This window comes from Sminthopsis crassicaudata, chromosome 1, assembly GCF_048593235.1.
Source record: "Sminthopsis crassicaudata isolate SCR6 chromosome 1, ASM4859323v1, whole genome shotgun sequence".
Taxonomy (NCBI): domain Eukaryota; kingdom Metazoa; phylum Chordata; class Mammalia; order Dasyuromorphia; family Dasyuridae; genus Sminthopsis; species Sminthopsis crassicaudata.
This window is the reverse complement of record NC_133617.1, coordinates 743,012,558-743,037,509: the sequence shown is the minus strand read 5'-3', so window position 1 is coordinate 743,037,509 and position 24,952 is coordinate 743,012,558. Positions and strand designations below refer to the sequence as shown.

At 46.6% G+C, this 24,952-nt stretch overlaps 1 protein-coding gene across 1 annotated transcript in view; it reads left to right on the top strand.

Moving 5' to 3' along the window:
- ITGA9 (integrin subunit alpha 9) overlaps positions 1-24,952 on the top strand; it is a 299,345-nt gene that overhangs the window by 189,264 nt on the left and 85,129 nt on the right. Inside the window, exon 18 of the mRNA XM_074284359.1 lies at positions 8,534-8,684. Coding sequence (XP_074140460.1) covers positions 8,534-8,684 — 151 coding nt within the window. The remainder of the gene's footprint in view (positions 1-8,533; positions 8,685-24,952) is intronic.

The window sequence follows — 24,952 nt, the reverse complement described above, 5'->3', positions numbered from 1 at the left end:
TACACTATCTAGCTGCCCTGTAAATGCTATTATCCCCATTTTACAGATGAGGCAACTGAGGTAAGCAGTTTTACAACTATTAAGTGTCTGAAGCTGGATTTATTCCTGGATTCCAGGCTTGATGCTTTCTCTGTTGCACCACCTAGCTGTCCCATAGAAGCATTAGCTATTATTATTATTGGAGAGTGCAAAGAGACAAATTTAGCTTCGACAGAATGCTTTTTTAACAAGACAGACCCCACAAGGAGAAGGATGACTACTTTGGAGTGCTCAAGGGGCCTTCTTGTTCAGATATGGCTTGGACTTTCATGATCTCTAAGGTCCCTTGCAGAGGAAATTTGGCAATCCACTGCAGCCCACCCAGCAGCCCTGACCGTCTGGCATTTAAAGGTCTGGCCATAAATGCTCAAAGGCTCCGGACAATTAGGCCGAGCGTGGTTCTTTTATCGTCCCAGTTTGTTTAGTGACTGATTTTTAATGTGATGTGCCACTAATATTAATGTGATTCCACAACTTCAAGAACTCAGGAAATTCTCTCTGGGTATTAAGAGGAAATTTATCGAGAGGGAGGGCTATATGAGAAATCCAAGAATTGACTTAGATCTTATCCGAGTTCCTTTTTGGCTCTTAGGTGATGTGGTGGCAATTAAAGTTCTTTTTGCAAAGCCAGGATCACAGTTTTACTCGTTTAAATTATTTCTGAGCTTTACCTGTGGTTTTGCTTTTAGGATATAGTTTAGATTAAAAAAATCAGCTTTTCAAATAGAAGGCAGGGTTTTCATGGTCAAGCAGCTGATTGTCTCCAAGCAGGCTTCTGGGAAAGCCAGAAAGAAGCCCTGAAAATGGTGGAGAGTGACAAGGAGCAGCTTCAGGCTTGTTCTCATGGAAAACTTTCTAAAATTTAGAGTCAGCTAAATAATCATCATCATCATCATCATCATCATCATAATAGCATTTATTCCCAAGGTTATTGTAAGAATCAACTAGTAAATTATGTGTAAAGCTCTTTATAAGCCCTTAAATCCTACCCAAATGCCAGCTATTGCTATTATTATATGATCACATTTTCCTTTTGGGTTGCCATGAAATACTACTTCCCAGGAATGGGGAGGAGCTGGTTCCTGTCCCTTCTCCTTCCATGGAGGGTTGCAGACCAAGCTTGGATGGCCACTTGGTAGATATCTTAGAGGAAATTGCTGGCCAGGGCTGGGCTGGTCCAGATGGCTCCCAACATCCTTCTTGATTCCAAAATTCTGTGGCTGCTTTGGTATCAGAATTATGGGACAGCAGCCACTCATTCCAATCCCCAAAGGTGAAGTTTCTTCTAATGTATTGGGGGTGCAAAGGAGGGATGCCCTCCGCTGCTTGTTAGTCATGAGCCTGAGCGGAATGGGGTTTGGTGACGGAATTCTGGGGCCTTCCCCAGGCACGGTAATAGCTTGCTCTGGTGGCGTGGTGAGGCAGAGATGGGAAGTACTGGGGTCTTCCTCAGTGCTCTAAAGCTGAAAGGGCCCTAAGAAGGCACCAGGTCTAATTCACTTACTTTAGAGAAAAGGAAATTGAGACTCCTTTCAGCTGAAAGCACAGGCTAAGGTCACACAGGTCATGAGCCTCAGGTGGGATTGGAATCCAGATCTCTAGATCCAGTTGGTGCCCTTTCCAAGAAAGCTATTAAAACTTAAAGCTGCCCAAAGACTTTTGGGACACCCTGTGTGTGTCTGGAAGAGGGAGTTTCTTCATTAGCAGCTCTCCAATCTAGTGGAATCTCAAGTGTAGACCCCCTATTTCCTTCTCATCCTCATCCCCAAGCTTGTGAGATCCCGTATTCAACCTTTACTTGTGCTGATGAAGAAAGGTCCAGAGAAGGAAAGAAGGAAGGAAGGAAGGAAGGAAAAAAGAAAGAAAGAAAGGAAGGAACAAAAAGGAAAGAAAAGAAGGAAGGAACAAAAAAGAAAGAAAGAAAAAAGGAGAAAAGAAGGAAGGGAGAAAGAAAGATGGAAAAAAGAAGGAAGGAGGGAAGAAAAGAAGGAAAAAAGAAAGAAAGAAAAAAAGGAAGGAACAAAAAAGAAAGAAAGAAGGAACAAAGAAAGAAGGAAGCGAAAAGAAAGGAAGAAGAAAGGAAGGAATAAAAAAGAAAGGAACAAAGAAAGAAAGAAGGAGAAAAGAAGGAAGGGAGAAAGAAAGAAAGGAAGGAAGGAAGAGAAGGAGGGAAGGAGGATAGAAGGAAGAAAGGTTTAAGGTAACGCAGGCAGGTAGAGGCAGAGTTGGAATTCTAACCCAGATGCTAGGAGCCAATTCAGTGATTTGAAGGGCCTCCCCCTGCCTGATTTTTATTGAAAATGGCAGCAGGAGCAGCAGCGATGTGACCGAGACTTTATTGCTGTGTTAGTGATGAGTGTGTTCTTGACCTCTTTCTATAATCATCTCCTCTGGGGCTGCTCTGGGATTTCACTGGGACAGCAAAGGCAGATTTTGCGCTTGATTTTCAGCATTCACTCTTAGAGGGGATGATGACTTGGACGCTTACTCTCAGGTCATACGACCAGTATGTGTGAAAGGCAGGACTGACCCCTCCGCATCCCATGCTCCTCTCTCCATCCTACCACACTGCCTTTCTATTTGGTCTTTCATAAAGGAGAATATTGTCAGAGGCATGATGGAAGCAAAATCAGCTGTGGGGGTTCTCCCATCAAAACCTGTCACAGTGACAGATCTGAACCAGTCTCACTTAAAAAAGAACAAATTGAGGAGCAGATGGGAAAACTGTTTGGGGGAGAAAACTGGTTGACAAAGAGTTCCATTCTTCTTCCATAAACAAGCTGGCCTCCTGGGCGGTGTTGGCCAGGATTGGGCCCACTTGTGTGAAGCCTCCAGGAATGTTTGCAAGGAGGCTGCTGTTATTTCTAGATTAGATTAGAGGGGGCCGCTCAGCCTAGCACTTCCTGAGGCTGTTGGGATGGAAGGGAGAGTTCCAAGCTGAAAGGCCACTGTGTCAGCCCTGCCTTGGGGCTTTTGGGAGGGAAGTTGAGGAGTACCAACCAGTGGAGCTCTTGGTCTCTGGAGACATTGCTCACAATCCTGGACTGGGAGTCGGGAGACCTGAGGGTGGGTGACTCTTGAAAGGTTTGTATCTTCAGGAAGTCACTTTAACTCATGGCCTGAATTTCCAAGGCGGCGCTTGTGGAGTCCTGGGCCTGGAGTCAGGAAAACTTGAGTTCACATGGAACTTCAGGCACTTCCTAAAGAATCCTGGGTGACACTCAACTTTCCCAGTTGTAAATAGGGATCATGATAGCACCTAGCTTCCAGAACCAAAGGAGATAATATTGGTAAAGTCCTTAGCACAGTTCCTGACATAAAGATGCCAAAGAAAGGCTTCTTTTCTTCCGTCCTTAATTTCATCTCTTCTCTCTTTTTCTTCTCTTCTCCCCTCCAATGAAAAAAAACTTTAATATTAAATATCAACAGTGATGTTTACCTGGGACTATCCTGGGCCTATTCATTTGCCTCTAAGCTGACTTCATTACATCACTCTCTAGGCAAATCCTGGAGCTGTTGTGGGCTTGGTTCCCGCCCACCGCAATAAAGAATTGTGCAAATGTTCTGATTTTCCCGAGCTATAAACGTTGTGTTTGCACTAACTGTGGCCTATTAAGTGTTCAGTAGTATTATGTCTTAGACCGTACGTGCCTTTATTAAAAATACTTGATTATTAAGAAATGCTAAACATCTTCTGAGTCTTCAGCGAGTCAGAATCTTGATATTGGTGCTCTTGCCTTGATGTTCATGGCTGCTGAAGGGTGGGGTGGCTGTGGCAATTTTGTTTCTTTTTTTTTTTTTTTTTGCTGGGCAGTTGGTGTTAAGTGACTTACCGCAGCTATGGAGTACTAAGTGTTTGAGGTCAGATTTGAACTCAGGTCCTTCTGACCTCAAGGCTGGTGCTCTAACCACTGCACCAACTAGCTGCCCCAGCGAGTTCTTAAAATAAAACAACAGTCAAAGTTGTCACATCTGTGGCATGACTCTTCCTTTGACATGAATAATGAAGGCCATCATAGAATTGTTAAATGGTCTCCTTTCAATATCGTTGTGTCTCAAGTTCTGGGGAGGCCCAACGAGAGGGAGAGAAAGGGGGGAACTACAGCTCCATTTATCACCATTTATCAGCTAAATTCGCTGTCTTTTATGGACATAGTTTGAGGTTTCCCCAAACAGTTACAGCACCAACATCAAAGATCATGACCACAAATCACCATAATAGATATAATAACCATGGAAAAGTCTGAGATGTTATGAGGAGTGCCAAAATGTGACATAGAGACACAGGGTGAGCAAATGATGCTGGGAAAATGGCTCTGATAGACTTGTTCTGTTCAGGATCGTTATAAACCTTCAACTTAGAAAAATGACAATATCTACAAAGTGCAATAAAGCGAAGGACACCATAAAATGAGGGCTTAGACCTTCTGCTAAGTAAGTCCCTTTCAGTTTATTCCTTCTGATTTACTTTTCCTCGTCTGACCATACTTAGTGGGGTCTGTGTTTTCCTTGTTCTGTTTTAATTTGCCTTGTTTCATCAAAGTCTCTCCAGATTTCTTTATATTCCTCATCTCTGTCGTTCTTAATTTCATCCAGTGCTCCGTGACATCACTGTAGCACCATTTAGTTAATCATCGCTTTATTTTGGGATCTTTAGGCCGCTTTCAGGGTTTAAATAAATTATACAGAGTGCTGCTATGAAAATTTTTAAACAGAAAGTTCTTTTTTTTTTTTGAGACACCACTTCAGGGGATATTCCTGAAAATGGAATTACTGGGTCAAAGGGTAAGACTATTTTTGTAACTTTTACTGTATACTGCCAGATTGCTCTCCAAAAAAGGTCGGCAAATCTGTCATTTTATCATTAGGGAATGAGCGATCCTGTTTTTCCACAGCCCTGCCAGCACTGAATTGTTTTTGCTGATAATGATTTTTGACAATTTGATGGGGATGAGGTTTTTAGAAATTTGTTTCTCAGTAGAGGAAGGAGAGTGTGTGGAACAAGCCCCAGCGTTGGAGGCAGAAGCTCAGAGCTCTGATTCTGGCTCTGTGTTTTATGACCTGGGTGACCTGAAAAAAAATCACTTATTTTCTTTGGGCCTCAGTTTCCTTCCTTCTAAAATGAGATGGTGCAGCTGATAGAGAGTTCAGCCTCAAATCTAGCCTTTTTGTGGACAAGTCACTTAACTCTGCCTCGGTAAAAAAAGGGTAATATTATTAATACAACCCTCGCAGGGTTTTCTGAGGCTCTTCTGAGAGAATATTTGTAAAATGCTGAGCAAAGGGCCTGGATAGTCTATAAATGTTAGGATGATGAGGATGATGGTGAGGATGAGGATGACAGTGATGATGACATTTATTTGGGCATTGGACTAGATTATTTCTGAGGTCGCTTCCATTCTAGGATCCTCCAATTCTGTGAATGGGGCCTTCGTGTTTCTCATCTTCACAATGAGAGAGTTGGAATTAACGACCCTCCAAGGTTCTTCTCAGCTTTCTCACTCTTTCTCAACTATCTTTGAGTTTTTAAAAATAGAACCATAATATCAGATACTTAACTGAGAAAGTATTTCATATAAATGATCTCATTTGATTTGGATGAAGAGAATTGTCCCCATTACACAGGTGAAGAAACTGACAAGAGACTTTTCCAGTGTCACAGATTTGGAAGCTGGCTTTTATTTCTGGAGACAGTAGTGATGCTTTGAACACCTATTTATTAAACATAAGCTATGTTCCAGACGCCATTCTAGGGCTAGGAGTTGACAAAAAAGGAAATCGGCCCTGCCCTCAAGAGGCTTATGTTATCCTGGCAAAAATTAATAAAGATAAGCACAAAGATAAGGAAATATACCATCTATGCAAAGTAAATGTACACATGTTACATGTACACATGTAAACACACCACATATACAAAGTAAATGTAGGGCATATGCAAAGTAAACATACAACGTATACAAAGTAAACAAACCACCCATACAAAGTAAACATGTCATATATGCAGAGTTAAATGTATCACATGTACAAAGTAAAGATACCACATACACAAAGTAAACGAACCACATATACAAAGTAAACGAACTACATATACAAAGTAAATGTTGGGCATATGTAAAGTAAACATACAACATATACAAAGTAAACAAACCACCCATACAAAGTAAACATGTCATATATGCAGAGTTAAATGTATCACATGTACAAAGTAAAGATACCACATACACAAAGTAAACGAACCACATATACAAAGTAAACGAACCACATATACAAAGTAAACAAACTACATATACAAAGTAAACGTATAACTTATGCAAAGTAAACGTATAACTTATGCAAAGTAAATGTATAACTTATGCAAAGTAAACATGTCATATATGCAGTAAATATACTACACATACAAAACACAAACCAGCCACATATATGCATATATATATATATGGAACATAATATTCATACAAGAAAGACACATCATATATTCTAAGTAAATAGACATTTTGGAGGTGAAGAATTCCTTCAACAGCAATGGTGGGCTCAGGGTGAGCCTTATGTAGGACGTGGCAATTGACTTTTACTTTGAAGGGAGCTAGAAATCCTCAAGGGATAGAGGGGGGTACAGCCATAAGCAAAGGCCCTGTGCCACCTAGGATGATACCATTCTGGGATAGGTTGACGGACGCTAATTCATATAATTTCTACTCATGTTCAAGTTGAAAGGGTTTTCTCAAACCTCCTTGAGTGGGAGGCCTTCAGAAACAGCCTTGAGTCCAGTTAAAATTAAATTAGCCTACATAGTAAATAACTTCAGCAATCACTTGGGGGTCAGGGTTCTGCTTTCTTGGCAACCATATAGGGATTTGGAATTCTCTCCTAAATTAAATTTTCAGATTGGTTCAGACCATCAACGCTTTTACTTCCAAAGTAGGAAAGATGGAATTTTCAGAGGATGGATGATAACTCTGTCTAAAAGAACAGTATGGAGGGAGACAAATAACTTTCTCTCCTTTCAGAATTTCTGTTTTGATATACGATACCTATTTGAAGTGTCGTATACTTTTAACTGTTTAGACAGGCTGTGCTAAGGATGCATTAACCTTGTCTTTTTTTTTAATCTTGTATTTCTCCTCTCATAGCTACAGCAATATACAGAAAAAATAAGGAAGCATGAAATGAATAAATAAGAACTTATGGAGCACTTGTTTGTTTTATGTTTTGAGCACCATGCTAAGCACTGATGAGACAAATACGCCTGGGTTCTTACCTTCAGGGAACTTACGTTCTTATGCAAAGTCCCAGGGATGATATTAGAACCATGGATGCCCCCTTTTCTGGGAGCAATAAGAGTATTGATTTGATTAGAGTGCCCAGAGTAAGAGGTGAATAAAGGAAGCAGGGCTGGTACTAGTGGTGGCTGGCAGAAGATGCTTGGGGTTAGGGTGTGATGCCGGTGGGATGTACCAGGCTATTTGAATTGGTTTTCATGCTCTCACTAATAAGGATGGCACAGCCTCACGGTGGGAGTTCCAAAGTTGAGAACCCTAACTTAAGCATAGGCATGGTATCTGGAAGTCTGGGCATGGCTGGGTGGAAAAATGTCAGGGTGAAATCAAGGACTCAGTGGCGGAGGATGTATCCAGAAGCCCCGCCTTGAAATCTGGAAGATCCAGGTGCAAATCCTGATTCTGACCCACATGTGCCAAAAGATATATGACTGAGGCACTTCTCATTCTAAGATTGGAACTTACCATCCAGTCAGAAGTCAGTTCCCGTGAAGGAACCTCTTGTGTCTGGAGTCTCCTACGTGGATAAAATCGCATACCTGTAGCTCTCCTCCTCCACTCTTATAAAACAGTAACCACATAGTTATATAGCACTCGATGCTTTCCACATCAATCTATCGGTATTGATGGCCAATAAACAATAAACCCGCTGTGTTCCAGGCATTGTGCCGAGTGCGAGGGATGCATAAAGAGGCAAAACCCAGCCCCTTCTCCAAGGAATTCACGACCTAGTGTTAATTGTTCTTGGTGTAATGACTTATATGTATTGGTGACCACCTAACATGCGGAGTTCAGAATTTTGATTTCAGGTCAAAGGATTATCTCGTCCTCATTCCATTATTAACTATCATAATGCTAATTCTTTGGATCCCAAAGAAGAGAAGGCTGGAGGACACTTGCGAGCTTTTATCAGGCTGTTCTGCTGTCACTTGAAGGGTTTTTGGTGGGAGTAGGAAGTTGTAGAGGAGCAGGAACAGAGGGAGAAAACCTAGTACTACTGCAGGGTACAGTGAACAAAGGCTGCTTTTTGGGATGTGGATGTCTTTATATATTATTTTTTATATATCATATGTATTATATATATTCTTTATATAAAATTGAATTTGCATAATGAGAATCGAAAGAAAGCAAGCATTGTGTGCATGTCCAATACCTGCCACTTCTCCTGCCAGGACCCTTGCCGGTCCAAGCTAATGTCTTTCTATTTATAATTCCAGCGTTGATGCAGACACGCCGTACCTGGCTCTGGGAGCTGTAAAGAATCTTTCTCTTAACATTTCCATCTCCAACCTGGGAGACGATGCCTACGATACCAATGTCTCCTTCAACGTCTCTCGAGAGCTGTTTTTCATCAATATGTGGCAAAAGGTAAGTCTGCGCGGTCCCCAGGCGTGGCCCTGCTCTGTTCCAGGCGCTTGCCGTCACAGAGAGTGAGACCTCGATCTCCGTCCCCGTGTGTGTTTGGAACGTAGCAGGGTGTAAGGGTCCTTTAAATAGGCGGCCACAGTGCAACAGGAGATTTGAGTGGCCCAGAAGTAATCTCTGTGGATATAGGACTTCTCTGTGGGTGGGATCCTGGCCATACTGAGATAGCTTCGTAATGGGTGACTCTCTCGCTGGTTGGCTGTGTGTGTGACCTCACAGGCCCTTTATAAGCCCACTGCAGACAGCAGTCACTCTCTTTAACCTGGCTCCCTAGCCTGGGGTAGCTGAGCCAAGCTGATGGATAGCCGAGAGAGGTAAGGAGTTTGGTAGTGAACACGTGGATCTTCAGACCAGGTGTTCACTCGGGAACTAACAAGTCAGGGCATTATGTGAATAGGTATAATAAAGGCTTTTAAGATTACACGTGGCTGTCCTTGAGTGCGCTACCGGTTATTAAACTATAGATTCAAGAGATTGTGGCCAGAGACCTTTGAAGGCCTCAAGAGGAGGCGAGCCGGGTAGAGTTGACACTGCAAAGGTCAGTGGTCAAAGGTACTCTGTTGGGCCTAGGACAGACTGGTAATAGTAACTGCCAGGAGGGCATGTTACAGCAGGGGAATGACTTTATTTCTCTAGGTGATTCAGAGAAAGCCAAAGATGATCTTATCCTCAGTGCTGGGAGGTGCCCTATTATGTCACAATTGCCCTTGGTTTAAAGGGGGAAGGGTTGCTTGAAAAATTAGAGCAGCCATACCAAACAATGGAGCTTTTAAACTCAACAAGAAAGGCTTTATGGTTAAATTTGAGATGCCCCAGGATGGGAATCTGGAGCAGGAGAGAAGGGCGACATAAGAAGGTCCCATTTGCCTTCCAAACTCTAGGGATAGCTGCCAACAGGACGAGGAAGGGCAAGGAAGAGAAAAGGAATTGTGATTGAAGTCAGAAAAATGCTGTTTTTGATACATACTACCCGAGAGACTCTCAGCAAGTCATTTGATTTTTCTGCCTCAGTTATATGTAAAAAGAAGAGGTTGGACTCTGGTCATCCTCTGAAACGGAGGCCTGGATGGATAAAATGGCTTGCTCCAAGTGATATAGATTGAGAGCGAGAGGTTTTCCAATGCAGCAACCTTTCCTCTACGTCATTTCTGTAATTCCCTCTTCTCTGTTGTCCTGGAGCCCCCCAGAGCACAGAGGTTGGGGATGAGTTTGACGCTGCCCTATTCCTTCCTTTCTTCCAACCTATCAAGGGGCCCTTGCCCTTCCCTTTCCTAGTTGTCTAAGTATTTTATCCCTTTTTAAAACTAAGACTTTTGTTATAACTTTTAAGAAGTGCCCTTTAAAGGGAGAAAATGTTGTTTTGACACATATGCCCTGTGTGTATGTAAGAAGGAGGGGGGCAGGGTAAAAAAAAAAAAAGATTTTAATGGGAGTTAATAGGAAAATAACCATGAAAGAATCAGGTGACATCCTCTCCAAGGGGCCACTGCTGCTTTTCATTTTCTGTCAGCCTTCAAAGGGCCCAGACTTGACCCTGGTAGCCTGAGGAAAGATCCAGGCTGTTTGTAGATCTGGACCAGGCCTCGTTTACAGGCTCCCCTCGGCCTCTCTGGGCACCTCTTGGGTCAAGGACTTCTTGGGAAACCCAAGGGCTGTTTCTCACAGTCTTGATGGACAGGCTGACTTCCCCTCCCCTCCCCCCTTTCCTGGTAGACTCACCAGAACCCCTGAGATTTTCCAAACATAAACATTCTGTTTCCAGAAATCTCGCCCTGGGAAGGTGCTCGGCCTCCCCGTACACAGTTTTAACAATAGTCCAAAAAGGGGGAAGCATCCTTACGTTAGAGATCTGGGAAATCGGGAGGGAATTTTTCCTTTTATTGCAGCAATAATTGAAATATTAGGGTGACATTTGGTTTTAGTTAATAACTGTGAAGATCGCTTTACTCTTCCTTAGCTCTGCAAAGGTGAGGCCCCGGATGGGGAGAGAGAGATTAAGTAAGCAACATGGCTGCTTTGTGTTTTGACATGAGAGACGGGGGCTCTGGATTCAGAGTGAAGCAGGGATCCCCAAAGTGTGACAAAGCACCCTCTTCCCCAATGAGTGTTTGTAAACTGAGGCAAAAATTACACATAGAAGGAGAAATAGAAGTGAAAAATTTGGTTTTATGGATTTACGTTGTTTTAGGGTTACACATGGCTAGACTGGCCCAGGTCATGATAATAGTAGCCATTTTGATTATGCAAATTAAATGTTTGAAATTTGTGATTCCCTGAGAAGGCTATGAGGACCCCCGAGGGGTAGGGAAGACCTATAGATAGCCTAGCCAGGATATTTCGGGTGATGTCCTGAGGGGACAGTGTGAAGAGCTATGTAGGTCAGACATGGCAGTCCATGCTATTGGGGAGGTAGAGGCAAGGGAATCATTTGAGATCCAGAGTCCAGAGCTATAGAGTCTTAAGCTCATTGGGTGTCCACACCAAGTCTGGCAACAACATGGTGAACCCATGAGAGCCATGGGTCACTGGGCTGCTGATGGAGGGGAAAACTGTCCCAGGATAGATAGAGAGGGAATCAACACTCCCTCACCAATCAGCAGTGGGATTCGTCTGGAAAATGGTTGCCGTAATTCTAGCCTGTGTGACATGGGGAGACCCAGCCTCAAAACCAAAACAAAACATACCATATCTGTCTTAGTCTTTTGCTAGTTCACTTGACTTTCTTTTGATGAATTTAAATGCTCCGTCATTTGGTTCATCTATATTTAATAATTGTTTTATCTATGATGCCTTTGAATGTGATCTGTTTATCTCTCTCGATGCTGTGAGTTTTTATTTTTGCCCATCAAATAATGTGTTTGAACCCCCCAGTTTTTGATAGGCAATGATACATTTTGTTTTAATCCTCCATATTCATTTTGCACAGCTTTAGTTTTTCGATGTATTTCTTAAATGCAGCAAATTGTTTTGTCTATTCTGCCATTATTATTTTACTGGGGAATTGAATTCCTTTACATTTAAAATTAGAACTATAGGGTTAAAATGGCATTTTCCATCACTTGATGTGTTTAAATAGATTTTTATCTCTCCATTTTTAAGTCAACAATTTGTCCCTACAATTAATTAGATATACACTAACTTGATTCCAGTCCTGACACCCTGACTTTCTCCCCCCACTCTTGTTCTCTCTCAAGTTGTTTGAGTTTCTTATGCTGGCTCTCTGTCCGTTCATCCATCCATCTGTCCATTTCTTCTTTCATTCTTCCTTTTGACCTTCTCTTCTCCCTGCAAGGCTAATATAAAGCATAAATAAAGAAAATGGCATGAGGAATCAAGAGGGAAGCATGAGGAATCCTAACACTCAGCATGACCTGAGATTGAGGAAGGATGCTAGGGACCACAAAAGCTTTATTAAAGTAAAGTAAAGAAAGTGACCCGAGAAGGGACAAAAATGGACAATGACAGAGTCCTGGACTAGGAGGGAGAAGACGTATGATCCGGTCCCAACTTTACTTCTCCTTAGTTTTGCTTGTCGACTGACTGATCCTCAGTTAATTCATTTATAAAATGAGACAAGAGATTAGGTGGCACAGTGGATAGATAGGGCACCAGCCCTGGAGTTGAGTTCAAATACTGTGTGACTCTGGGTAAGTCACTTAACCCCATTGCCTTCTCTCCCCCTGCAAGTGTGGAGTTGTGAGAAAAATGCTTGTAAGCTCTGAAGTTCTATTGCCCTTAGCTGGGTGCTAAGATCAACGCCCATCCCTCAGTCTGTATCTTAGCTGTTTGCATATTGTCTCCCTCATTAATTAGATGAGTACAGAGACTGTCTTTTATCATTCTTTGCATGTAGTAGGCATTTAATAATTGCTCCTTTTTGACTTGCTTGCTCAAATAAGAATGTAGCTCAATCATTTGTGACTCTCCTCTTTCTCCTGCTCTATCTGACCTCTTCCCTTGAGTTCTGTTCGTACCTGGTACTCTGATTCGGTGTTCATCTGATTCTATGCACTTGACCACGCTGCCTCCTGTGGGAGGTTCAAAAGAAGGCTGAGAGTGGACTTGTTGGCCTGTCAAACGTTTGGATTCTCTTACTGCTCTTTGTTCTGGCTTTGGGTTACGGCACCGCAGAACTTCTGTGGCAGAGGAAGTTGTTAGGATGGAAACTCGTACCTGGAGCCTTCTGAGGAGTGCTGGGAGTTCCTTGTTAAACGCAGCCCAAGGCCTTCTTTTATAGGTTGTTAAGTACAAAATTGGCTTTCAGGCTTTCAGAGGCTTATTCTTTATGGCGGGAGGAATGGAGGGCAGGGACTCGTTTCTCTTGTAAAGTGAGTCTGGGTTTATCTGAATTGGCTTCAGAAAGGTCAGTTTCATTCTCTTAAGAGCTTTTTTCTTCTCACTTTTTTAAGAGAGACTACTCAAGATGGTGCCAGGAGATAAACTGAGTCCAAGTTCTAATCCTGCTAGAAGGGGAGCCTCGTAAACACACGTGCTTGTGTATACATCTGACTTGGGGGTCTTTGGGTGGCTGTGTTCCTCCGGAGGGTTCCCCACACGCTCAGCATCCAGCTGTTTGAGCATAATGGGTTGTCACTGCTGGATTTTGGAAAGAACAAAGGAAGGAAGCAGCGATTATAAAGCGTTTCCTGTGCTCCAAGAAATGTGCTAAGCGCTGGAGTTAGAAATGCTAAGTTAGAAAAGGCTCTCCAATGGAAGAAGCGTCTCTTCTAGGTGAGTGGTGGTCAGGAAGGGGTGCCTCCGTTCCCAGGGGTAGTCCCTTCCTTGCTGCTCCTTACACAATATAACCAGTTCCCTGTCCTGGTCATTTTCTCTCACTATGGTCTTATCTGAAATCCTCACGTCCGCTTCCTCTTGGGTCTCCTGGATTCCTCAAATCTCAGATAAAAAACCCTCCTTCTGTGGGAAGCGTTTCCTAATTCCCCTTAATACCTGAGCTTCCCTGAGATTAGCCCCAGCTCACTGTTTTTATAAGTTTGCACATCAGCACAGTACGTGGCACACAGTAGGCCCTTAATAATGTTTACTAATTGGAAAAGATACTGGCTTGGTCAATGAGGTCGTGGAAGTATAGATGGACACATCCTCTCCAGGAACAATGGAAGTATTGGTTTGATTATGGTTCAACAAGTAATTCTGGTGACTTGACATGGGGGATACTCGTATAGCGGCAAGGAAGCTATGAGGAGGCTGAGCAATGGAGTGGGGTACGGTTAGAGCCAAGCCCCTTGTGCTAGGGGACTGAGATAAGGACCAGGAAGGACCCAAAGGCAGGAATTTCTGGAGGCAACAGGGTTAAGTCCTGTGGGGCGTAGGGCCTGGTCAGGGTGGTAGAGGATACAAAGATGGGGCCTTCCCACTAAAGGAGGCAGCCTTAACGTGGTAGATAAGTTTTAGAGGATTGTCGAGGCTCAGGAAGATGAGACATTCACGGTCCCATAGCTGACAAAGCTTGGAGGCTGCATCTGAACCAGGGTCTTCATGGCTCAGTGTAATAATCTGGCTTAGCTTCTGTCTCTCCAGAGTTTCCCCACCTCCATCCCAGCAGCCTTCTCTGGCTGCTGTGCCCCCCTCCCCTCTGGAGCCTCCATTGGAGATAGTAGCTGCACCCCCAATCCTCACTTCTGAGCTGGCTCAGCCTGGGGCTTTTGGACTCTTCCCCTCCCTCTCCTTCCTTTTCTAGCTCTTTTATAGATTTGTCTTTCCTCATTAGAATGTGAGCTCTTTGAGTGCCGGGGCCTGTTTTGTTTGTTTGTATTTGTAGCCCCAGCCCTTAGCCTTGTGCCTGACATAGATTTAATACATGTGCAATCGAATCCAAGCTCCCAATCTAGCATTCTTCTCCCTCTCCATTTTCTCTTTCCCTTGCTCCCTCTCTCTTCCCCTCTCCTTCCCTTCTTCTCTTTCCACACTTACACGTGAACATACAGCATAATGGCTATCCACACACACACACACACACACACACACACACACACACGTACGCAGTTTGTGAACCTCAAACACTCTCTAACTGTAGTTATTATTGTTTATATTCAAGACAGAATAAGCGTAGTGATAGATTGTTTTTTGGGGTATGTTGGGGGAGCATACCCAATATTCTCTGCAGTCTTTTCCTTTTGTCCTCTTACTTAATGCCCCGCCTCCAAACCTTCAGTGTCTTTAGTTGAGGCTTCCTGAATGGAGACAGTAAGGATTAGAATCCCCCTTGTCTTTCCTCTCCCCCCATGCACACCTGGCTGGTCTCTCTCTTCCCTCCTCCTGAACATTCTGGACTTAGCTCATGTCCATCTTGCTCCTGTTGACCTTGAAATCTCTCCTTGAAAGCAAGATCCAAATGCACTCATCCAACCGGGTGGGGACCACATTGGGTGGGCGAAGCTTCCGGGGTCATTCTGCAGTGAAATGAATGAGAAAGACCCTGACTCCAATGGAGGAAGGGACCCTGACCATTTCCCATGGCTGCCTCCGATGGAGGCAGGGACCATTTCTCATGGCTGCTTCTGCTGGGGGTAAGGGAGCAGATGTTTGTCTTAAATCAATCCTTGGCGTGATGTTTTCCTGGAGCGGCTTTGTCTTCAGATCTGTAAATGGCTTTGTGTTACATCTGATAATCATAAGAGTGGCTGACATTTATGGCTGACAAAATAATATATTTTATAGCTTATAATAATAATAGCTGACAGAGAACATTCTGAAGTTTGCAAAATGCTCTGTGTAGATTATCTCATTTGGGACTCGGCACAATCCAGTAAAATAGACGTGATTATTGTCCCCATTTTACAGATGTGGGGATTGAGGTTAAGATAAATTATGTGACCTGCCCAGAGCCACATTGTAGGAAGTGTCAGAGATAGTACTTCAACCCACATCTTCCTGGCTCCCTGTTCACTGTACCAAACTGCCTTTAAAATAAAAACCAAGGGTTTTTTGGTTGGTTATTAATAAGAGCAGACGCTTATATTTTTATAGATATTTTTTATTTTTGTCACCTATATTTTTAAATGGATCTTTTCTCTGGGGAGAATAATTCAGCAAAAATAAAACAAGGAAAAAATCTAGCATTCTCTGCAATGTTCCATAATAATAATAATAAATAATAGCAGCTAACATTTGTTTCTATTGTGACTATTATGTGCCAGCCACATAATATTGTGACTATTATGTACCAGTCTGGGAGGTGGGTGTTAGTATTATCATCCCCACTTTAGGGATGGGGAAACTGAGGCAGGCAGAGTTTACCTGAGGCTGGATTTGGATTCGGGTCTTTGGGACTTGAGGCCAGGTGGGGCACAGAGCCACGGCGAAGGCAGTGGATTCAGGGACAGCCATGGGGCAGCAGGGCTGGGTCATGGTGGGGCTGGTGTGAAGAGTAGAAGGGTTGAAAAGGTGGCCAAGGACCAAGTTATCCATGGCTTTTAGTGCTCAAGGAGAGTCTGTGCTTTTATCTGTGACCTTTGGCAAGTCCCTTAATGTCGGCCTCAGTTTCTTCATCTGTAAAATAAGGTTTTTGGACTAAATGGTCTCTGAGTCAGGAGAAAGTCTCACTTTTTGGAAAAGTGATTTTGGAGTAGACACGGACGCATCCTGACACTCTACCATGCTGCAAGCTACTGCCTCCTGCTGGCAGCCTGCCCGAACTGCAGGCACAGTCACTGGGTACTTGACTGACTGGAGGAGAGCCTCTTCACCTTTGTTTATGGGTGGAGCCTGTACTTTTAATTTGTTTTTCCTGAGGCAATTGGGGTTAAGTGACTTGCCCAGGGTCACACAGCCAGGAAGTGTTAAGTTTCTGAGACCAGATTTGAACTCGGGTCCTCCTGACTTCAGGACTGGTACTTTATCCACTGCGCCACCAGCTGCCCCCGAGCCTGTACCTTTTGTTCCCCAGGAGCCTCTTGATTTTTTGATGCATTTTCAGTCTCTGTCCATAGTCCTGATTAAAGAAAATCTGGCGCATTTGCTCTACATCGCTGTGCTTTGGAAATGTAACTGATGAGACCAGAAATCCACCTCTGGGAGACCACTGAAGAGGGACCTTATCCCTCTGTGGCAGAAAGCTGACTTTTTTTAGCATTCGCATCACGTGGTGTAATTGAATGCATGGTGTTTTCTCGGTGCTGTCTCACTTGGGGTGGTGCAATTACTATTCCCATTTTACAGCTGAGGAAACTGAGGCTGACAGAGTTTAAGTGATTTGCTCTGGCTCCCATGTCCCATGTAAGTGTCCGAAGCTGGATTTGAACTCACAGCTTGCCTACCTTGACGATGTATACACATGGCCATTATGTACACACACACATATTCCTATTCACGTGCACATAGACATATAAGCATGCACAATACACGTGCATATAAACAGGCACATAAGCACATGTATGTGGGATACAGAAATAGACAAATGTATCCATATACGAGGAGGTCCTGGCCCAGCCACTTGGACCACCTCAGATTGCATAGATGTGGCGGCGGATTGATGGGCTTTCTTCCCGACTCTGGACCTGGCACTTCGCCCACTGCCCCAGTGCCCCCGAGGGCATCAGTCAGAAGGAAGGCTGGAGAGGGATGAGCTCTAAGGAAGATGGGAGCAGAGCGGAGCTGGTGGGAGGAGGAGGCTGGTGAAGGAGCCTCCCAAAGGCCCCAGTGTGGAGGCTCGGGGGCAGGCCTGGGTGAGAGCAGGGCACCTCAGGGAGGCCTTTGTCCCCCTCCCGGAGCCCCGCTGCCTGCCCCAGAGGTCACATCTGGACTCGGCTTGGCGGTCCTTTCCAGCTCTGGAGTCGGTGGAGTCAGTGGTGGAGCAAATGTGGGTCCTGAGGCTCCTTGGCCTGGAGGAGAAAGCTCAGAGAGCCACAATGGCTGGCATTGCCACAGCATGTGCAGACTTGCATAACTGCAGCCCTGGGGGGTGGGTGCTGTTGTTCCTTCCTCCCATTTCCCAGCCGTGGAAACTGAGGCCGAGAGGGAGGGTCGGACCTGCTCAGTCGTCCAGCCTGTAGGTGTCCGAGGCAGGATTTTCAATCTGTTTCTAGGCCGCCACTTCCTCATGCAGCCAGAGGCTGAGCCTGAATTGGAATCGCTTAACCTCCAGTTGTATTTCTGAGGCTCCACTGGGCTACCCACGTTTCTGAGTTGTCCCTAAACATAACAGCTGAGAACATTGGCCCCCAGCTCCAATTTTGGACTCTCCACCCCATCTTCACGTGCCCTTGGGTGGCAGTTTGCAGCCCCAGATTCCCGGGAGAGCTGTTCCCCGTTCCACGGGGCTCCAGGATTGCATGAGAACGTTGACCAGTGGCCAGGAGATGCTCTGGGCCCGGCCTTTTTGATGAGCTCACCGTTCCTAGATCTCGTTCAGTTATGCCCTAGTAATGCTCATGGGCGGGGCCCAAACACCGCCTTCTTTCTTCTTGTAGTCGACCCAATAGCTTCCACTCCCCAGAATGTCTCCCCATGAAAGGGAGGCTCCTGTGTACGTGCAGAGGAAAGGACGATAGACATAGAGCCTGAAGAGACATTGGAAACCATGGGGCTCCATCTCTTCATCTTACACATGGAGAAACCGAGGCTCCGAGGCTCAGTGTCTTGTCCAAGCCCATTGCTCGTTCTGAGACCCTCCTTGCCTACGTAGATGCTTCTTCATGGGGCTCAGCACATAGTAGGTGCTTAATCAGTGCTCTCTGAGGATACCTTTGATTCTATAAAGAAATCATTGGCTCGGGGTGACACTGACACATGCTATCTGTGCGAGGGGGGAACCTTTCACCGGCAGTCAGCTCCAGGTCCCCCCAAACTCTCCTCCTCGGCTCATCTCTGCCGCAGAGACTGTGTGTCTCGGAAAGGAATTCTGGAAAGTTGGCGGGAGGCTGCAATCTGGGCCTTTCTTTTCTGGAATTAATTTGTCCCTGGGTGAACTCGAAATAAAGATGAAACATGAAAGCCCTGAGTGTTCTCAGAAAGGGGGGCCAGGGAAAGGAGTGGGAGGTGAAAACAGGCCCGGCCGTCCCCCCAGACCAGAGGCAGGCTCCTCAAGTGCCCACCGACTGGGAGACAGTTGAGAGAAGAGTGACAGAATGATTCACGGCTCCTTCAGAGGGAGGACTTTGATCCTCCCTGCCGTGGGCCCACAAATGGCCGGGGTTTTGTAAACCTCTGGAAGCTGCTCCAATATTATTAGGAAAAAAATCCAGGCCTTTCATTAGAGAAATAAATATCCCGGACTGGCATCTTGGGACTGGAAGAGGTCTCAGGGGTCTTCTTGGCCAGGCCAGGTCTGGATGGGGCTCCCACTTACTGCACACCTGGCACGCTCATTCTGTGTCTGGGTGCTGGGGCAGGAGGGGCAATGGCGACCAGAGCCCTCGCTCCTCAGGATAGATTTAACTGCCCGGGGCTTTTCCTTAGCATTGATCCTGATGTTCTGCTTTGCCAGTCTCTCACTGCTTCCAGTTCTGCCCTCCGGGGCCGAGCGGAGCAAGCCTGATCCCCCCAGCCCCGGACCTGTCTGTCTCCTTCACCTCACTGCCAGCCTCAGGTTTTTCCTGATCGGCACCAAACAGCACCAGGGCCTTTGGCCCGTTCTTGTACGGCTTTTTTTCTCTCATCCGTCTGGGCGTCTTCCTCTGGACGTGTCCCAGCTTCTGGATGCTTGAGGTGGGATGTAGGCCTTAAAATAATATTTCCAAAGTGTTTGTATTAAGACAGAAAATGGAGGCATTGTACCCTCTGGGCACATTGAATTTCCCTTAATGTAGGGGCAGGTATAGAGCACCAGCTCTGAAGTCAAACCCAGTCTCAGAAACATAATACTATGTAGTTGTGTCACTTCATTCAAATTGCTTTGCAAAAACAAACAAAAAACAAAAACAAATGGAGGGGCGGATGGAACAAGCTTTGGGGGCTTCTTGTCATGGCCTGCTGAGCTTGATTCCATTGAGACACCCAGATCTATGTTCTAACCATTCTGCTCCCTTCTTTGCTGGGAAGTTGGTTTTATTCTCTCTAAGAATAAGATTTTACAATTATTACTGTTCAATGTTCCTTTTTTAGAGTTCACCTGTTGTTCTAGAGCAGGGGTTCTTAAACTACGGCCCGGCCCGTGGGCCAGATGCAGCCCGCTGAGGACGTTTATGCGGCCGCCGGGTGATGGCAAATGGGCTGAGGGGCGGAGACAGAGTGTGAGCTTGTTTTTACTATAGTCTGGCCTCCAACAGTCTGAGGGACAGGGAACTGGCCCCTATTTAAAACGTTGAGGACCCCTGTTCTACAGTGTTGATCTTGTGGTTGATTTTGGCAAGGTCTGGGTTCAAGTCTTCCCTCCAATTAATCCCAGTTTGGTGACCAAGAGTGAGTTGTTAGTTCTTAGTACCTCAGATGGTCAGTTGGTGACCTCCACGGGGAGAGGGATTTTCAGTACTGGAAGTTCTCCATACAGGCCAAAGTGGAAGAAAGCCCAAGGCCCAAATCTTCCTCTTTTTTCATTTACAGTGAATTGCCTTCGAAGGCAATTTAATTTACGGGAATAATACATAGTACATGATTCTTCAAGCTAGTTGGGAATATGGCCGGCCTTCGGTGAAAGGCTCCTCGGGCCTCTGGGATGACTTTCTGATCAGGGGCAGAGCAGACTATCGGCTTTGGCAATAGGAAGTGGGGTTTCTTTGGCTTGGCCGGAAGGACCCAGCCACCTTTTTCTTTTGCATGAAGTTTCTGGAGTAAATAGGGTCAGGTGAGTCAAAAACAATGAGGACAACTTGAGTTGGGGGCCATCCTTCACTTTGCTGCCAGCAGAGTTTGCTGCCCTTTTAGGGGAGAAGTTCAGCCCCCTCCCCAAAGCCCTTGTGGAAGGAAGAGGGACCTTTCCTCCAAGTATTTAGCTCTTTCAGGTAGCAGATTATTTTTTTTTGGTCATTTTTCAGGACATGTGTTTCCCATACTGAAGGATGTTTCCTTCCCCAAAGCTGTGAGTTTGGGGATGCAGCAGTGATTCCTCCGTCTGTTCCTCAGATGGGCCCTTTTCTAATTTCTAGGGCTGAGCCCCTCCCTTAGTCGTATGGAGAAGGATCCAGCATCCTCAAGTCTTTATGTAACACCTCCCTTGCTGTTATTCTCCGTATTTTAATATGCGGCGCCTCAGAGACAGCAATCAATAAAAGGGAGCCCTGGTATTTGGGCGTCCTCCCCCAAGTCAGCACTCCCTCAGCTGACAGGCAGTGAGAACTCCTAGGGGAAGCTGGTGTAAAAGAGCGAAGGAGGGAGGTTCCAAATCTTCCCAGGCAGAAGTCTGCTTGTTTTTGTCACAGTGTAAAAATCAGGTGACCGTTTGGGAACTGTGGGTTGTTTTTTTTTTTTAATCACTAATGCTTATTGGATTAAATTGCATTGTCTTGTTTGTCCCACATAGAACTTGTCTAGAGCATCCTGCACATGTGACCCTAGAAAATCAGTTCCCTGCCCTGGGTCTCAGTTTCTTTATCTGTAAAGTGAGGGAGTAAGACTAGATAGACGGTCTCTAAGGTCCCTGCTAGCTTGAGAGTCATGAAATCCTGACTTTGTATCTACCGAGCATCCCCAAAACGTAAAGCTGCACTGAATTTTGTAGCACCTTGTGCGTCTGTGTGCGTGTGTCTTTGTGGGTACATTTCTCTCCCTGGTTGAATTGAAGCAGTTTGGTGAGCCCATGCCCGTGCTGGGGGAGGGGAGGCCTCCAGAGGAGGATGGACACAGGCCCTTGCACAGGCCTTCCCTGGAGCAATCACATGCACATCATCCGAATCCTGTTGGCCAAGGACCTCAGGATGTGGGCCGGCCTTTAAGCAGAACGGGCGGCCAGAGATGAGGGTCTCGCCTGGGTCAATAGCAGGCTCACGTTGCTCACGGCAAGCTTCTGCAGTCCGAGTGGCAGCAGCCTGTCCGGGGACAGGAGCCAGGAGGAAGATCTTCCTCACTCACGTTCGGCACCTGGACATCTCCAAGTCTGATTTCTTCAGGGGCCAGCAGATGCCCCCCACCCCAAACCCAAGCCCGCCCCATGTGCGACCTGAGACTCGTCCCATGCCTGTTGGGTTGGGAGTGACCCGACATGGGGCATCCTCGGGCAGCAGAGATCCTAGGAGACCATGTGGGGGCGGGCCCCGCAGCCCCTCGGGGATCCCGGGGCTGGGGCTCCCTTCTCCTGCCCTTTGACTCCAGAAATCCCAGCTCATCTTAGCCTAGATTCCAGACCTGGACTTTATTAGGAAGTGAAGCCCGAGAGTGGAAGTCGGAGAGGATTTCAGGGACTGGCATCTGAGTCTCATGTAACAGAAAGCAAACTGAGGCAGGGAAGGGGAGAGGAGCCTGGATCCTGCAAATGGAGTAAATGCTGCGCCTTCCCTGGCCCTGGATCTTCCTAAAGTCTGCCTGACCGAGCCCCTCCCCCAGATCAGTGAGGTTCTCGTCATTCCCAGGATCAAATACACAGTCCTCTGGGGGAGTTCAAAGCCCTCCATGACTTGTGCTTTTAGGAAAATATCCTTGGAAAGCAGGCCACTTATCTATCTGAGGATGAGGGAAAAGCATTTTGTAAAAGCCCACTGGGATTATTGTTGTTGTTATTAGGAAGCTTTGGGACCAAGGAAGTTTCTGAGCAGCCCAGAGGCCTCCCGGAGAAGGGACGAGCCGGGGCTGGGGGGTCAGGGGCTCCGCTGCGGGGGCTCTCCCAGAACCCCCGGCTCTGGTAGGTGGTCGGCTTTCAGCGGAGCTGTGAGAGCTCGCTGCCTTCTGACCGCATCTGCCCGGTGCGAGGGGCTCCACAGCTGGAAGCAGTTTTCCTCCAAAATGCACGCTGTGAATCCCTGGCTTCCTTCAAGCTCAGCTCAGGGGTCACCTCCTGCAGAAAGCCACCTCTTCTCTGCATGAGCCTGGCCAATCACCCCCTGGGTCTCAGTTTTCTCCTCTGTGAAATGGGACTAATAATAGTATCCACTTCCCAGGGTGGTTGTGAAGACCCAAGGACATATTTTTAGTAATAAACTTGGCAAAGTTTGAAGTGCTATATAAACACTAGTTCTTTTTCTTCCTCCTCCTCTTCTTCCATCTCCTCCTCTTCTTCCATCTCCTCCTCCTCTTCCTTCTCCTCATCTCCCTCCTCCTTCTTCCCTCCCTTCTCCTTCTCCCTCTCCTTCTTTTCCTGTTATAACGGCCCTCTGGTTTTCTCTGTTAATGGGCTGTCACACCCGTCCGCCTCCAAACCCATTACTGTCAGTAAGCAGCCTCCTTCCTCCCTGTGTGGAAGGCCGGCCTCACTCCCGGTGCTGTTCAGAGGCAGCTCTTTGCTGTTCAGCCTTTTGTTCCTGAACATTTTCTGGCAGGAAAAGGAGCCATTTAAACCTCAGCAGGCAGAACCAGAGCCGGTGGGACGGAGTGCAGTGACTGGCACATTGGCGAGGGATGCCGTGGAGTTTCCCATGGGGCAAGCCGCTGGGAAGCCCGGGGCAGATGGGGGCCTTCGGGGCTCATGGGGCCATTCTGAAACCTTGGAGGAGCCTTGCTCTTGGCCTTGGTCTCACGATCGTTTTTTGTTTCTTCTGTTTCTTCTCTTTACCTTTTGGATGACTTCATCACCACTGGTGAAGACCGAGCTTTCCCTTCATGCCATTTTCTGCCCATTAAAAATTCCTCTCATGCAATAATGATAATAATATTCAGCATGAATATTATTATTCATATTATTACATATAATATATCATTATTGTATATATCATATTATATATATATTACAATATTATATGGACTTTACATATATTAACTTCTGTGATTCTTGCCACAACCCTGGGATCAGCCCAATTTTACAGATGGGGGAACTGAGGCGGAAGGAAGTTAGGTGACTTTTCCAGGACCCCCCAGTCAGAGTCTGATTTGGGATTGGAAGGCACGCATCTCTGACTCCGAGACCAGAGGTTAACATCAAGCTTCCTGGTAAACTCGCTCTGGCGCCCTTCTTGGGAGCCCTTTCCAGCTCGGTCGGCAGCATCCATGCTCTCTCTGAGCCCAAAGGGTTGGTTAATGGGGCCGAGGCTGGAGGGGAGGCCCCCTTAGGAAGGCAGAGGCCGCTTTTCTGCCAAAACCCAAGGTAGGAAATAAAAATTGCTGGAGCTGGGGATGGGGCTGACCCTAATGAGCCATGCTTTTAACCCGGCCTAATGAGATCATGGAATCAGACGGGAAATGGAAACCTGGGGCCAGTGGACATCCCCCACCCTTCCTCCTCGGAGAGCATGGTCTCCAGCCGGCTGGGTCTCCAGACTGGGGACACTGCTGCACCGAGGGGCGTCTCCCCAGGCCGGGGGGCCGCTGGCCCTCTCTGTCCCTGCTGCAGGTGCGCTGGCCCTCCCCAGGGTAGGGAAGAAAAACTGCCGGTTCTATTTTTCCTTTTCAGCGCAGAAAAATCACAGAATAACCATTGGCCTGAACCAAGTTTTGCTTCTCGCTTTGGATTGCTGCGCATGCATTTCCTTCCTCAGTAGGGAAGCCGGGGCCCTGCCCTGGGACAAGGGGAGCGAGGTGCGGTTCTGCCAGGCCCTGAGTGTCCAGCAGAAGCTTTTGTGTAACGGGCAGCTTGCGTGGGGCCTTTCTCTGACAGGGACTCTGAGGGGAGTCCGGGGAAAGTGGCGAGCTGCCCTCCCCTTCTGCTGGCTGGGGTCTCAGGAGAGGCCCTGGAGGGGCCTCCGGGCCTGTGTCAGCTAGTGGAAGTGGGAGGGCCCGCCCGGCTCCTCGGGGGCTCTGCCACTGGGACAGATCCCTTTCTCCTTCCAAGTCCTGCACACTTGGGAGTCACTGCTTCAGGGCTAGATGCAACCTCGCGCTCCGGCCCACCCCTTCCTTTCCAGAGGAGGAGGCTGAGTGACCTGCCCAGGGTCACGTAGTCGATCTGAGTGAGAAGCAGGACTCGATCCCGGGGCTTCCTGACTTCGGACTGGAGGCGCCACCACGGGCTGCCCCTAGTGTGAGGGGCCCCAAGCTGCACGTGGGATGTGTAGGAGGGCGTCTGGTCTCTGGTCACAGCCGGTGGGGGGGGAACCTGTGCCCTCCAGCATGCATCCAACTTTAGCCGGAGCATCCACACCCTGTCCTGCTGGGCGAGGTCGCACTGTCAGTGGTCTCAGGGGAGAGGTTAGTGCTTTCCGTTAGGAAAGCAGCTGGGATTGTGGGAAAAG